The sequence below is a fragment of the Cavia porcellus genome, unplaced genomic scaffold (assembly GCF_034190915.1).
Source record: "Cavia porcellus strain 051 isolate PalLab524CR breed Dunkin Hartley unplaced genomic scaffold, mCavPor4.1 scaffold_5, whole genome shotgun sequence".
NCBI classification, from domain to species: Eukaryota; Metazoa; Chordata; class Mammalia; order Rodentia; family Caviidae; genus Cavia; species Cavia porcellus.
In genome coordinates, this window is record NW_026947488.1 from 74599151 (window position 1) to 74616007 (window position 16857).

The 16857-nt window shown below is 39.2% G+C and overlaps 1 protein-coding gene across 2 annotated transcripts; it reads right to left on the reverse strand.

Annotated features, from left to right (window-relative positions):
• Positions 1-828: 828 nt before the first annotated feature.
• Commd2 (COMM domain containing 2) lies at positions 829-15265 on the reverse strand. Of its 2 annotated transcripts, XM_003476770.5 has the most exons (5): positions 15109-15265; positions 14942-15019; positions 14215-14297; positions 13408-13581; positions 829-1241 (listed from the first exon to the last, which is right to left on the reverse strand). In XM_003476770.5, exons 1-5 carry the CDS (start codon positions 15173-15175, stop codon positions 1044-1046), a joined length of 600 nt encoding a protein of 199 aa, XP_003476818.1. In that variant the 5' UTR covers positions 15176-15265; the 3' UTR covers positions 829-1043. The 2 variants fall into 2 exon arrangements, with proteins under 2 accessions (XP_003476818.1, XP_023415834.1); XM_023560066.2 differs by lacking the exon at positions 14942-15019 and having other exon boundaries at positions 15109-15243.
• Positions 15266-16857: the final 1592 nt, after the last annotated feature.

Genomic DNA, 16857 nt, shown 5'->3' on the forward strand with positions numbered 1-16857 from the left:
CTCAGGGTCTCCATACTAAGCCGCATTCCCAGTTCTTGGTTAATTCTGGACAGTTTTGCTAGCTCAATCCACTGTCCTTGCTGGGCTCCTGTCTCAGCCTTCCAGAATGATGGGTTACAGGTGTGTGTCACGATGCCCCACTGAAAATCTCCAAAATTTTTGAGAGGCAAAGTGTTAGTATAGCCAAGGGTACAACTGAAGAGTTTAAAAGTTCTAAAGGCCTTCCTAGGTTGATCCATAGGGATAAAAATACCAAGATAAGGCCCTGGATACAAAGGTTAAGACTAAATACCCATTTCTACCATTCCATATAATTATTTTCCCTAAATCTAATATTGTCTCTTTGTACTCTCAGGTTGACCTGAAAAATCAGTTTGTGAGTTTTTCAGGCCAGCAGCTTTTACTTACCTAAATACACAACAACAAAAAAAAATCAAGCTTATGAATAAAAAGATGGCTTTCCTTCCCACTTTTGTTTCATTTAAACAAAATTATAAAAACTGACTAAAATTCATATCTAGATAATCAATAATTGATTGGATTACTTTTATATACACTTTATAAATGATAGCATGTTTCTTAGTTACTTTGAGTATGGGAGGAAATCAATAAAATATACAGTGACACAAATTTAAGAACTACTTAAACCTATTATCCATGACAACTCAAACGTGGCAACATGGGAAATATTATACACATTATCATGACATGAAGAAAAAATGCATAAACTACCTATAACAAGTATCGCATTATAAAAATCATACTTTATTCTGTGGCTTTTAATATCATAATGTTTTTAAAAGTAAAAAAGTCTAAAAATATTCTGAATAGTGTTACATTGTAAATTTTATTTGCAAAGTTGATCAATAAGGAGGAAAATAATAAAGCAGACAAGTACCAAAAACAAGATAGTGATTCATATATACACAAGGTATGAGCACTACAGGCTCCTTTCTAGCCAACTCAAAGAGTTCACTTTGAGAAGTAATTCTTAAATACCAGCGATTCACATGAGTTAAAGGATGAAAATCTCAGAGCAGGTTCTACTTGATGTTGCGGACCACTCTCCTGCAGTGGTTTGTCTTCATCTCCTCCAGTGCTTGCTCCAGCTGCTGCACTAAATGAAGCAGGGTGGCGGGGTCTGTCTGCAGAACTTTGGTGTTGTGATCTCCATTGTGATTAAGGTGAAGCTTGAAAGTCACCGCTGGTTTAATCTGTTGCCGGAGACTTCTGCTTGCAAGCTTGATTTTGAAAGGAATAAGAGCATAACGCTTATTTAACGACCATGTAGAACATATAATTACCTGACAATATACACAAAAATCGTACTTAAGATGAATTAGACTTCAAAATGAAAAGTAAACTTTAAAATCTTTGGAAAGAAAAACTGAAAATATACACAAACCTCAAGATACAGAAAGATTTATAGCTTGGCAACTCTTATACTAGGAATTCTCATATGCAACACAAAAGGCACAAAGTATGAAGACAAAATTGATAAATCTGTTTTAGTTACTTTTCTCATTGCTGAGACAAAATATGTGAACTCTAAGTTAAAGGACGAAAGTTTATTTTGGCTCATAGTTTGTAGAGGTTTTGGTCCACAGTTGGCTGGCTCTACGGTAGGGTGGCGTGGCAGAGGGGAACAGCAGGGGAGAAACAGTCCATGGTTTAGCCGGGCAGGAGAAGGCAGCGAAGCAAGCAGCAGCTGCAGGCAGTCTTCTTTCCATCCCTTATATTCTATCCAGGGTAGCCAGCTAACGGGTAGCACTCACACCCAGGGCATCACACACTCTGGGTTCAGCCACCTCTAAAAAGCCCCACCTTTGACTGCGTGAGGCTTAGGGGGACGTCTAGATTCAAGCTGTAACACTTGTGTTAACTTAAAAAAATTTTCTTCAAAGGATGCTTTGATGGTTAAAAAACGTAGACGTAAACTGGGAGAAGATATCTTATAGTAAGCATATAACTAAAAAGTTTTAGAACTTAAAATGTATGATAAAATCTGATGTTGTAAGAAAAAACATACCAAAACTCAAAATATACAGGTCTAAATTAGTACTGTGGTACTTTCGTTGATGAACTTAATCTATCCACAATTCTGGAACAGATGGCTACATCTTTTGTGTTAATGCAGAAAGGATGGCCATGGTTGTGTTTGTCACCCAATGCAGAGTTCTCATACAAAAACAAAATTTTGCCAAATGCTTTTGTTTGCAGATCAAATTATTTGCAAATAAAAGTAAGTGTTCATGAACAAAGATACCACTTGGAAGTAGATACCTACTTCAAAAAAGACAAATGGGGAAACATAAAAAATATGTTCAATTTTATTATATATATCAGAGAAATGGTCAATAAACTTCATGAAATGTCATTTTTACACCTATCAGGCCAATGAAAATTAAAAAAGTTGTCTATATCAAGCAACATAATGATGATGGTTATGGGAACCCTGGCCCACTGCAGCTGGGAAGATAAACCACTTTGTGTCATGGTAAGCCTACTCCCAGGTACAGATCCTAAACTAAAAAATCTCTGGTTTGTATAATATACTCTAAAATTTTTAACAAAGCAATATTAAATCTTTAAAAGGAAAAAACCTTACAACTGTCAGCAGTGACTAATTTGAAGGTAATGGTATTCAACCCCAGCACACCTATATTCTCTAAAGACTGTTCTCCATTAAAAGGAACCGCGATCACTCTGAAGTAACACCTAACTCCAGGGACAGAAATTACGTAAGATGAAACTGAAACTTATTGTACAAGTTTCAGTTGTACAAAAAGGAAGGAAGCAAGGAAGCAAGGAAGCAACAAAAAAGTATTAAGAGTCCTGGTAAAAGACAACTTGAAGAGACTCCCAAACATAACAGATCTAATCGTAAGAGTCCAGGATTAACTTAAGGTAAAAACAGAGTAATTCTTTCAAATAATTCTAGGTGATCTGGGCTTCCCAAAGAACCCAAGATCCTGATCAAAAGTAAAATTGAATGTTCCTAAGTAACTTAGAAATAACAGTTAGTCTTGGTTATAAACATAAAATAGTATTTATAAGGTTAAGTACCTATGATCATTTGTATAATACAGGAATTACAGATATGACAATATGTAAAACCTATGACTGAAAAAAACTACTCATTTAATTACACATTGTTTTTCTTCTATATTTACACAGTCAGAAAGCAACTGAAGTTGTCTGGGTATGTGATCTGTGTTCTTGTTGAAAGACAAAGTCAAACCATGCTTCAATTTTTAGTCAATACGATAATTAAGAACATTTAATGGTAAGTACATCATTCTTTAAAATTTGGAAACTATAGAACATCCCAGCAAATACCTACCAAGACATGATCAGAACTAATTTTCCTCATTAAGAGGTTGAATGACTTTCAGTACTACAGGATGAAGAACAGTGCCCACATAATTCTTGATATGGACTTCGGGTGGGAATATAATAGAGACTGAGCCCAGGTTTTCATACAGGCTAAGCAAGCACTCCATCAATGGACTATATCCCAATTCTTTTAAAGTTTTATTTTGTGACAGAGTCTTACTAAGTTGTCCATGCTGTCTTCAAATTTTTGATACTTCTGCCTCAGCTTCCTGAGTAACTGGAATTACAGGCATGTATCACTGCAATCCAAAGAAGTTATTTTTTAACAGGGATGAAGCTCCATCCTCTTCCCTGTAAACTTCACAATAACAGCAACGCTAAAATACTATAAAGGAAGTTAGAGGAAAGATATTTAGTCTGAAGGGCTACGTATCTGGCAAAAACATCAAGTAGGTCACAGGATACATAAATTAAGTTTCATTTAACTACTCTTCTAAAAAATTTAGCCCTTTATTAAGTCTCAGGACTTAATAACTTGAGCAGGAAAGGAAACAGATGCAATTGTAAATAAACCAACCCTAAAGGTAAAGGTAACATTCTTCTGCAACAGCCCTGTATGGATTCAATTTATACATATTATTAATAAGGCACCATGATGCTATAATGTGCTAATGATTTGTGAAGTCTAGAGAAATAGTCCTACAAGAAACTAAATTATGATTAGTTTGTTTTCCAAAGCAACTGCACAACAATTAGATGGTGAGTATCCATTCACTATCTCCATGAGACAATTCAGTTATTCAGAAATAAAAGGTGGTATATCTTGATACTATTTTTCTAGCTACTTAGCTGGTCTCATATGACATGCCTTCTTTCTACAAAGAGAAGAAGCCACTCCAGTGAAAAATCTCTTGTAGTAGTTTCAACTAACACACTCAGGAACTCAACTAGCTCTGAGTAGTTTGTTTGTTTCTTGCTTTCCTGTCTTTTTGAGACTGGGTTTCACTATGCAGCTCAGGCTAGCCTTTAACTCACTTTGTAGCCCAGACTGGTCTTGAACTCACAGTAATCCTCCTGTCTCAGCTTCTTGAGTGCTGGGATTACAGGCGTGAGCCACCATGTCCGGCTTCTGAGTAATTTCCTTACCTTTGAAATACATTTCACAGTAAGTGGCAACAGTCACTCAGTATACCCTTAATCTTAACCTTAAACTACATTTGACATTGTATTAGTATAGCAAATTCATTTCACTGGTAAATAAGGTTTTTTTTTTTTTTGTCTTTTTGAGACAGGGTCTCACTATGCAGTTCAGTTCAGGCTGATTTGAGCTCACTTTGAAATCAAGGCTGGTTTAGAACTTGCATCGATCCTCCTGCCTCAGCCCCAAATGCTGGGATTATAAGTATGTGCCACCACACCTGGCTCTTGAGTTTAAATTTAGAAAACTTGGTTTCTTAGTTTCTAACTTCTAAAATACTGGAGAAACTTAAATCATATCAATGCAGTGGGAAAAAAAAAACCGGTAAAAGCTACTGGAAAGCCATCCGAAGTGACATTGTTCTGTGGTCCCAACACTCTTAGGGGCTGAGGAAGATCACAAGTTCAGGTCCAGTCTGAGAACCTCAGTGACTTAGAGATATGGTTTCAAAAATGAGGAGGGGGTAGGGGCTGGGGATATAGCTTCATGTAAAGACCCAGGGTTCAGTGCCCTGAAACCATCCCCCCAAAACTCAAACCAAATCAAGCCAAATCAAACCGAGAAAAAGGCTTAAAGTCAGGGGACACCCTGAGACACGAGAGATAATGATCTAGAAGGTAAATTACTGCTGACCCATGATCATCCCTATATCACTACCTGGTTATTATGAAAGAACCTAAATGTAAAGGTTTAACCACAGTGATCTCCTTCCCGTGATCCTCCCTCACATGACCTGCTGCTTAGGTAGCTCAGAACATCAACTGTCTTGTTTTTTTGCCATAACCATAAGACTCAGCACATGATAGATAAACATCTACTCTATTTGGCACTGAATGCTTATTACATGCTGGGTACTATTTTGGGTACACAGTATTTGCCTTTGGAGAGCCAATAGTCTGGTTAATATCATATCCTATATTTATGCCTATTCAGGTATATATCAGGTTTGATTATAATAGTTCATTTTTTTTTTCCTTTTTATCGGTACCGGGGATCGAACTCACGACTGCCTCCTTGCAAGGCAGGCGCTTATGCCGCTGAGCTAAATCTCCAGCCCCCAATAGATGATTTTTAATTTTAGTCTCTTTTCATCAGACTATGATGGCTTAAAGGCAAATATGATGTTTTTCCCATTGCTATGTGTATTAGTTGACTTTCTGTTACTGTGAAACAATGCTAAAGGTAATTAGGAAGGAAGATTTATTTTGGCTCATAGTTTCAAGTCTGAATCTGAGACTGATTATCCCTCATGCTTTTGGGCCTGAGTCAAGATAGAACATCACGTGGCAAAGTCGCTTAACTCATGGCAACTGAGAAGCAAAAGAAAAAGGTACTAAGTGGCTGCATCCCATGTCTCCCCAAAGGGTGGGCACTAACGATCTACCTGCTTTCCCATTTCCCAGGAATTCTGTTACCTCCCGAGTGCTGAGTGTTAGAGGCTAAGCTTTAACACACAGGCTTTGGGAGAACATTGTTCAGACCATATTAGAACGTTTACAAGATCTGTTATACCCCAGAAACTCAATAAATGGCATGATAGACAATATGGATGCATTAAAGGGTAAATGGAGGGTAAATAAAAACCATCTTTTTTGTGATCTTTTGTATAGCCCTTAGGATATTTATGTCAATGGGATAACTTCTCTAAGCCAGTCACCCAGTCCCAACTCTAAAATCAGAAGTTCTAGTATGAAAGGTACAGTTTTTCTATCCAAATTCTTAGTCTTTCATCTTTCTAATTCTGACACTCTTGATGGTCCCAATTTAATATTTTTCTTTTTTTCTGTGATAGTGTATTATGTTATTCTTTCCAGAAACTACAGTCACTGGAGCATCCAGTGATTCCTTTCAACCAATCATCAGAGAAAGCACTCTCAAGTACTAACAAACTGCATACTAAATAAGTTGTCATCACTGTAAATTCAACGCAGCATGAACTGATAATGCCTTGTGGGATTGTGGCCCCAGTACTGCTTGAAGTTCTAATTTTTCAGGAGTTGCTATAAACTGTAATTCTGGTGTGAAAGTCACCATTTTTCAAATAGTTGAAGGAATGATGAGACTGGCTATCTTTTCAAGGTGGAAAATGATTTGTGGATGGGTTATATCAAGGATAAAGAAATGAGTCAAAAACAGTTGCACGTATTTTGGACCTCAATTAACCAAAGAACAGACATCATCAATTGAGATGGGGGAAACTGGGAAAAGAGAGTTTGAGGAAAAGGGGGTGAGGAAAGCAGGACTCAGTTTTGAATATACAGAACCTTAGCTTGTCAATATAATTCATTTTGGAAGCACGCTTGTAATCTAAAGCACTTGCATATCGAAGCGAATTTCCCCATAATAAATCATGTTCCATAACTCAAAAATATTCATGTAAAAATGATTACAATACTGAAATATAATACAAAATAATAAAGAAAATACAAAATATAAAGAAAAACCAATTAATCACTTATTTCTGAAAGCTTTTGTGGCTCGTGTGAGGGAGATGAGAGAGAGGAAGGTTACTATGTAGGAAAATGTTGTGGTCACAGTTTGCAAGGGAATAGAGTTAATAAAAGACACATAATTTATAGCATTATTTTATAATGTTCACTCAAAAAGTTAAATGCAGAGATTTTAAGAGATCTGTCCATGCACTAGAGACCCAAAGAACCCAACAAAAGGCCTAGATCCCATGACAATGTCAGGCACAAGTCCAGCTCACAGCCTAGAGCCCACGGCAGTATCTCACAGAAGTCCGTGCTAAAGATCCGCACTAGGCCCGAAGGTCAGTGGTGGAAGCTAGAAGGTCTGTGCCAGGGGGTGAAGGATCTGTGCCAGCAGGCCGAGGGATCTGTACTGAAGACACAAAGTGATGCTCAAGGCAAGGACCAGAGCTCCCCCAAAGAGAACTGCAGCCATCCTCAGTGACAGCAAGGACTGGAACTCATGATGAGAATAACTGAGTTTGTATCAGGAAAACCAGTGTGACAAGCTTCTCCAGGAGAATCAACAGCATACCATCTGCCTTTCCAGTTTTCCTTTAATGGTGGTGGCAATAATTCTCAGGTGGGCCTTCCATACCTAGACTCACACTGACTATTTGGCGGGGTATTACAAGTTAACCATTAGTTAATCCTGCACAGATGGCTTTCACCATTACTAACAGAATCACTGCTTTTCTATTGGCTCAATGGAATCTTTTTCTTCTTGTGTAGTTTTACCAAGGAACCTATCCAATGACACTTATTTTTACTTTCTTTTGGATTTTCATGGAAATGTGACATTGCATTGTCATTAAACAGATTCACTGTTCCCACTTCTATCCCCGTATTTGGATAGTGCTTTCCTAAAAATTTTAGCATTGTTTCCCACATTTTACACGTTTTTCTAATCTCATTTAAAGTGAGGGAAACCTCTATGTTTTCCCCTCCTCCTCTGTAGATGACATCTCCTCCATAACTTCCTGATGTTGCTTGCAATGCAGGTCCAACAGTTTGTTGGTAGTCAGCTCCAGTCCCATGTTCCTCTACCAGTTCTTGAATGTCATTTTCATTCACCTCCTGTGTCCTGGTCTTTCTTAAGGACACAATTTCATCAATAACTGGCAGCTTTTGTTCACATGCTCCCTCTAAGCAGAATTTCTCTAAGCAGAACTGAAGGTTCTTTGGTGACCGCCATTCCAGGCTTTATCTTTATCATGAGGCAGTTTGTGATATGGAAATGACTTTTTTAAAACTCTCAGACAGTAGTTTGTTCCTTTAGTCACCTTGAAGCCTCACTGAAATAAGTGTTTCGGTGAGAAGTTTTTTAAAGTTCTAAATGACCTGCTGGAGTATTGGAGTAGTGTTGGGAGGAAGAACTTGACCTTAATGAACTTCATTTCCTCACATAAGTTGTCATCTTCAAAGCCTAGAGAATGAGCAGAAGCATTATCTATAATCATCAGGGCTCTGAGTGGCAGATTTTTATCCAAGAGGTATTTCTCCACTCAATGAACAAGATGCGAGTGACAAGCCTTGCTGTTGGACCATCACATAATGTCTAACTGGCTCTTCTGAACCTTGCATTTCTTGAAGGCTTGTGGATTCCTGGCATGATACACAAGCAGGGGTTTGGCCTTGAAATCCCCTCTAACAATAGCACAAAACAAGAGGGTAAGAAGGTCTCTCATGAACTTGTAACCAGGCATTGCATTCTCTTCTGTAATGTAGTCCTCCTTGGCAACTTTTCCAAAAAATTTCCATCTTACTGCAGTTAAAAACTTGCAATGGCAGGTAATTCTCAGAAACTATGAGCTTCTGGAACTTAGTAGTGAATGCCACAGCTGCCTTAGCATCTGAACTCACAGCCTCTCCATGTCTCACAATCCTATGAAAGCTACTTCTTTTAAGGCTATTAAACCATCCTGTTTGCCTTAAAGCCTTCATTTCCTGTTATGTACTTGGCAGTTTATTTATGAGATCAGTATATGAGGCTTTGCCTTCACACAGAGAAAGTCCTTGGTCACAGTATCACCTGCTGGTTGCTTCTCATTTATCCAAATCAGAAGCAATTTTTGCACATCTTCCAGAACTTGTGGCTATGGCTTTGATATTCTCATGACTCCTTTTGCTGCATCTAGCCCCCTTAACTTCTTCTTTCTTCGTGAATATCATACAAATGGTCAACACAGACTTCTTATAAAATCTTGTGGTTTCAGCAGCTTACATACCTTGTTCACACTTCTCGATGATTTCCTTCTTCCACTGTAATCATTTCCTTACCACTGTTCTTTTCAACTTTTTTCTGCAGAGGAGCCACTGTATATGCTCAGCAGATGTTGACTACAGTACAGTGTTAATAAACTCATAAACACTGTATTTAATGTAGCTGGCAATAAGGCAGCAGAGGAAAAAGACTGCATCTATAGGCACCCTGAGCTAGAGTGAAGCAAAGCACTCCTAAACTTACCTTGTATGGAAAAGCAAAAGACTGTCAACAGGTGCCTTGAAGTGACAAAAAATACACTAGTGCCATTTATGGACACCTTCCAATGTTCAGAAAAATCACTGATTTCTACTAAATACCATGGCCTAAGACTGACCACCTGAACACTGGTGCCAATCACTCACAATTCTGCAGCGAGAGAGAGAACCATCGGCTCAGTTGTGACATTCTGCATCACATGCTACTTGTATTACAAGACATTGTTTGTTTATCAAACTATAGTGTAGTAGGAATGTTTATATATCGTGTGGAACATTCACAGAACAAGTTACTAACAGTCCAAGATTTTACTCTATTGCATTTAACACCAATCCAACACCCACATTCAATAGGTTTCAACTACATGGCAGCTGAGGAACAGGACTAGGCTAAAACAGAAATTTGGGAACCCCAAGTCTACAGGGAGCTTTTAAGTCACAAAATTAGATGTCAGAAGGGGAATAAAAATGTACGAAGCCTGCAAACTGACTTTTTGGGCATTCCAATATTTAAAGGTTGATGAGACAGTCAACAAAGGAGACGAAGAAGGAGGGCATATGAGGCCGACTGAGAGCCACGGGAAATAATTTCAAGCAATAAAAAGTGCTGCTAATATACAGATTGACATGAACACTAAAAGGCAATGGCCTTGATTACTTTTTGTGGGTTTTTTTTTTTTTGTCTTTTTGAGACAGGGTCTCACTATGCAATTCAGGCTGGTTTTGAGCTTACTTTGTAACCCAGGCTGGTCTTGAACTCACAATGATCCTCCTGCCTCAGTCTCCCTTGAGCCCACTTTGTATCCCAGGCTGGTCTCAAACTCACAATGGTCTTCTGGCCATGCCTCCCAAGTGCTGGGATTACAGGCGTGTACCATCATACCTGGATGGCCTTGATTAATTTATAACTATAATGATAAAGACAAGTGTGGTGGTTCAGGCCTGTAATCCCAGCATTTAGGAAGCTGAGGCAGGAGGATTATTGTGAGTTCAAGGCCAGCCTGAACTGCAGTTAAATTCTATTTCAAAAGAAAAAAAAAAAGGTAAAAGTGAAGCCTAACCAGAGGGGGCTCAAGAGAGAAAAAGCAGAAGACTTTAAAGATAGGTAACAGTTTCAGAGTTTTGATGTAAAAGAAACAAAAAACATGGCAGTAATACTATATGGACTCAAAACTGGGTTACTGACTATGTGCTGAGGGAATGATTTAGTACAGAAGCAACAAAAATATGTAGAAAACCTAAGGAGTAACTGCTGGAACTATGTCCGCATGTGGGCAAATAGGGATGTGTCACATTGTACAAGGCAAGAGGCTGTTTATATGTAAGAGCACGGGCATCCCAGCAACAACAGCAGGAGTGAAAGCAGAGCAATATATATATTTATTCTTTGAGACAGGGTTTGCATGTAGTTCAGGCTGGCCTTGAATACACTATGTTGCCCAAGCTGGTCTTGAACTTACAGTGATCTTCCTGTCTGAGGCTTCTACGTCCTGAATTACAGATGTATATCACCACACCCACTTCAGCAAGTATATGTTAATGCAGGCAGGATGGCAGATGTGGTAGAAGAAATGGGTGAGTTTTTTCTGATTTTTGCCTTTCTTAGTCAAACAACTAAGAGTGTAGGGCATCTATGAGATTCTGAGGCTTTGGAGAAAGAATATATAAAGCATGCAAGACCCTTGCTGTTGAAGAGTTTACAGTTCACTGTAGCAAATGGGTATGTTTGAGGGAAATAACTTTCAACAAAACACAGGTGCCACAGGAAACCAAGCCATCAGGACTTAACTGTAGTTGAGTGGCAGCACAAGTAATTTCTGCCAGAGACAGGCATCACTGAAAGCAAAGTCAGCAAATTTGTTGTCGTTTTTTTGTGAAGAGCCAGATAATAACGTATTTTAGGCTTTGAAGATCATAAAGCTGCTAGTACAACTAGCAGCTCTGGCCTTGCACTTTGAAAACAGTCACAGATAATATGTAAACAAATGAGCATGACTGTGTCCCAATGGAACTTTAAAGGTAGCAGATCAGACTTGGCCCATAACCCAGTCTGTTGAGCCCTGATTTAAACAGACCTAATGTGGGTAACAAAGAATAGAGTCAAGAAGTAACTGCAAGAAAGAAAATTCATTTCATATAGAGGGAAAAATGTCTAAAATTCTAAGTTCTTTATTCCTCCTTCTTTTGTGTGTGTGTGAGTGTAAGTATACTAGGACCTGAGCTCAGGACCTCACACTTGCCAGGCATTCATTACTTCTAATTTCCACTTTCACTGTGGTCTGCCGGAGGATGCTAGGTTAATTTTCCTAAATGACTACCTTACTGTTACTTTCTTATCCAAGAATCTACAAGGAGCCAGGTAGGGTGGCGCATACCTGTGATCCCAGCACTTGGGAGGCTAAGGCAGGAGGGTCACTGTGAGTTTAAGGCCAGACTGGACTAGACAGTGAGTTCAAGGCCAGCCTGAACTGCATAGGAAAAACCTTGCCACAAAAAGACAAAAAGAATCTAAAAGGACTTTCTACTGTCTGCTCTGTCAGGTCTAAAGTGTATCACTCATTTTGACCATCTTATCTCACTTCAAATTATAAAGAATCCCACATGAATATTGGTTCACAAATCTTATTGCACAGTGATACTAAGTGAAAGGTAATACTGCTTTTAAAAATTCTGATGCCTGAGCCAAACTTTATACCAATAAATCAGAACCTCTGGGGGTAGAACACACATGCTAGCATTATTTTGAAGCTCCCAGGTTATTCTAATACACAATGAAGTTTGAACACTAACCGAGTGTACCACATTTTCATATGCTCATTTTTGTTCATATGGGTCTTTACAACTTATGCTGCCTCTTCTGCCAAAAACATTTAGTCTAGATTTCTCCATCTGCTTATCCTTCCAAAATTCACCTTTTTGTTAAAGCTTTACTGAATCATGCTAGAACACATGGAACCATATGCGGACATGCAATTGCTTTAGAAATATTCAGTTGGCACCTTCATTTATGCAATTATCTTCTTCCAAGTCAAAATCTTGTAATTATCTTTATTACTGGTTGTTTTGAAAACATATAATAATATTCCTATCAGATGATAACATCTTTTTCAGCTGAGAAGGTAGTCCTTTTGTGTCCCAAGACATTAAGTACATCTCTAATTCAAATGGGATGACATTCAATAAATATTTGTTAATTTATCTTTCACTGCTTAATAAAGAGGTACAAAAAATAGTCTGAAAACTTCTTTGTAGTTATTTAATTATTAGAGACATGGACCTCTTCTTTTGCCCAGTCTAGTTTCCAATTTCTAGGTTCAAGAGATCCTCTTGCCCCAGCCTCCAGAGTGGTTGGGACTACATGTGCATGCCAGTGAGCCTGGTTTTTCCTCTTACTTACTTATGTGGCTTTAAAAACAACTGAAAGATCAACCTCACAAAAATAATGTACAACAGAAGCCAGATACAAAAGAACATTTAACGAATATTCCATGTATAGAAAGGAAAAGTACATTTTAGAAGCAGGATGCTGGTTACCTTTGGGAAAGTAAAAAGGGGCACTAATGGACGGGAGGATGCTGCTGGAGTACTGGCCACGGCCGTGCCTGTTTCAGAGGGGTTTTCATTGTGTGCACTTTCCTATAGGGATTTTATATTTAAAGAGAAATGTTTTTTTAAAAGCTAAGCATCACTGACAACGTATGCACTCATTTCCTTTTCCAGAGCAAAGTTCTTAAAAACTGCAAATTAAGCAGACTGAACATACTGAAAATAAAATAATTTGTGAAATGACCTGAAAATTAACATTTAAATAACCCAGAAAATTTCAAAACACAGCTTCAGTAAGGTGGTAAAGAATACGACGAATAGGACATAAACCTTAAACAATTCTTACATTCTATGTTATCATTAAAAAATAAATACCTGTACATCTAGTCGCCATTCAAGGCTATGGTAAGTGGGAAGGTCAGGTGTTAGTTCATTTAGAATAGTTCTGATCTCCTTTCTGTTGTCCAGATAAAGCTGAAGCAATAATTTGTTTAATTCTTCAGAGAATCCCAAAACAAAAACAGAGTCTTGGAAATCCAGTTCAGATATCTAAAAGTAAATTAATGTTAACAGATCAAGCTGTATCTTTGGCTAGTAAATGCTAAAATGTTACACAAAAGATGTATATAATATCCCCTAATTTTGACTACAAAATTTCCTAAAGACAACCACTGTCTACTATTTCAAAACCTGATTTATTGATACACAAACATTTTTAAAAGTACAAAAGGAAATAACTGATATGCTCAGTTTTGCCTCCTATTTTCCATCATGACAGAAACTGCAAAGAATCAATTCATTCTTCCTTCTCTTAGTATACATACACTATGGCATATGGTTTGACAGCATACAGAATTACACAGAATACAAATTAATTTATACTAGCAAGAGGGATTCATATTAGCACATGCTAGTAACTGTTTAGGTATTGTTCACAATAGTAATTACATCATTAACAACATTATTAAAATATACAGGTACCTGCCACAATTACAATGTAGAGCATCATGAACTTTTTTTTTTTTTTTTTGTATTGGGGATCGAACTCATGACCTAGCGCTTGCCAGGTAGGGGCTTATGCCACTGAACTATACCCCCAGCCCGGGCACAATGAACTTTACAAGAAAAAAAAAAAAAAAAAAAGGATCCAGATAATACAGAGCAGTTTTCAGAAGCCCTTACCATAAGCTTTGAGCTCTCAGTGAGGAGATACGTTAATCCTTCCACACCATGCTGGACCGTTTCACTACTCACATTGAGTTTTCCTAAGAGAAGGAAAAATAAATCAATCATTCTGCGATATTTACCCTTTTATTCAAACTCCCATTTAAAATATTTTCAATTATTCCACGTTTTCAAACACTGCAGTACAAAAGACGAAGCTGGCCAGAACCTTCTGCTTTCTCTCTGTACTCCCTGCCAGCTGCTTTCCGTATTTCCAGCCCCTCAACTGTGTACAAAACGCAGACTTGTGGGAGCAGCACTCCGCCCACTGCAGAAGAGGAACTCAACAGGGACTAACTGAATCCCAGAGTTCGCCCCTCAGCCGGAGGAAAACCGTAATACTTCAGTTGTCTGGGCAGTTAATATTAAACAATCACTTGCATGATGTCCGCACCTGCTCCCTGTATTTCCACAGCCTCTGGCACACAGTTATTTGTTAAGCATCATAATACTTTTGAAAGGCAGAGGATAGTACATTCAGTTTAAACACGAAGAAACCAGTAATATACGCTTTGAAAATCTCAACCACTTAGGGAGCAGGCAGGGTTAGCACCAACAACCGAGAAGCTTTGATGGTTTTAATCTATCGCAATGGGAACAAGCAAAAGTCCCTTCCTCGGGCGACATAGAGCGGCCTGCACTTCCAAGCACGCAGCTTGCAGAGCCCGGGTTCTGCCCTTCTTACTGGCGGCGCCTTCGTAGATCTTAGGGTTCGATCCTCGCCTCAGGAACTCCACCGCAATCCGCCCGAACTCGGCGACCACTGCAACGGAAGTCGGGAGGCCGTGAGCGCTCGGCGCTTCTCGCGGCGTCTTTCCCGGCCCACAGAACACGGTTCCTGCGCTCGCTTACCGGCGCTGTCCACTTGCGGCAGGAAAGCCAGGTGCTCCTTATGCTCCTCGGACAAGTCCAGCAGCATCTTCCCGGCCAGGCTGATTCCGCCTGGAGGTGCCGACCCCGCCCACTCCACTTCCGGCACCCTAGTCCAGCCGCAAAGAGGCTCGGGCGCCGCAGCCGCCCAGGCTTTGGGTTCCGGGCTGCAGCCGTCGCACGCGCGGAGGCGGCCCGTGGGGCAGGCGGGGTGGGGTGGAGCGCAGGGTTACGTGGGAGTTGGAGATTCTTCCTATTCTTAGTCATCCTGCAAACACGTCGGGAGTGCACAATGTAAGCCTTTGAGCGAAAAGAAAAGGTGTTTAAAATCTGACGTGCCTCCTCATGGAAAATTCTTGGATAATAGCGATACAATTTAAAGTGCTGCGTCCTCAATGTTTTAATGTGACCGGTGTACTGGTGCAAACTGTAATCCCAGCACTTGAGAGACCGAGGCAGGGGGATCGCAGCGAGTTCGAGGCCAGCCTGAACTTTGAGTCAGCAAAACCCTGACTCAAAAAGGCACAGACACAAAATATTGGTAATGTTTGTTAATTAATTCACTCTCAGTTCGTAAGAAACTTAGGTGGTAGATTCATTACTGTTTCCATTAAAGAAACAGATAAGAACTGAAACTTTTGTAACATTATTAGTTTGCACAGATCTCTTGTGTATGTTAATGTAGTTCATTTAACACTCTCCATATGTATGATCTTCAAATTACAAGTTAGGAAACAAAGCTTTAAAGATTATGTGGCAATACCAGTGACAGCTGATGATCAGATCCCTTGCTCACCTGCTCCGAAGGCCAACTGTCTACACGCCAGGCTGAACACTGAAGGCATTAAAAAAAATTTTTTTCCCCCGGTACTGATGGTGATTGAACTCAAGGTCTTGGCACTGAGCTACATGCCAAGTCCATTTTTTTATTTTGAGATACAGTTTCATTATAGTTGCTATTGCCCAAACTGGGCCTGGACTTGTGAGGTTTCTGCCTCAGCCTCCCAGAGTGCAAAGATTAGACCAGTGTCACCATGCATGGCAAAACTGAAGCTTCATAACAAGTTTTTTGAGCTGCTGGTGATTTAAATAGGGCTTTAAATATGTTAAAAATACCCACTCCACCTCTGACCAATATTCCAGGTCCTGTAACAAGTTTTATGACTGATTCTAAATTAGAGTAAATATGATGATGGCAAAAATAACCGAAGGCTGTAGAGTTCAGAACGATGTCATTATTTCTATGTTTTGAAGATGTATGAGAATTTGGTTCCTTTTCTGGCTCTCTACTCACCTATTTGGTTCAAATAGAAGAGATCGGATAGTAACTGATAGGAATATGATTCTCCACGTCTCTTTCCTTAGTTTTGGTGACAAGGAAGAAGGAAAAGTGGGGAGGAAGAGACAGAGACAGAGACAGAGACAGAGACAGAGACAGAGACAGTCTTTACATCTGTCTTTTATATCTAAGTGTGTGGGAATATTCCCTGGGCATCGGTATCTTAGCCAAATATTCTATTATTGAACTATCTGACCATCAAGAGACAGTTCTATACTTTTGAGTCCCCCAGGTAGAAGTGGAATTGGAAGTTTCCCAGCTTCTCTTTCTGTGTCTTCCTTATCCTTTACATCTTACTGATATGGTTTCTTCCACTTGGCTACAAAAAGGAAGTCTTTGAACCTATCAGTTAGCTATTGAATCCTCAACACACACACACACACACACACACA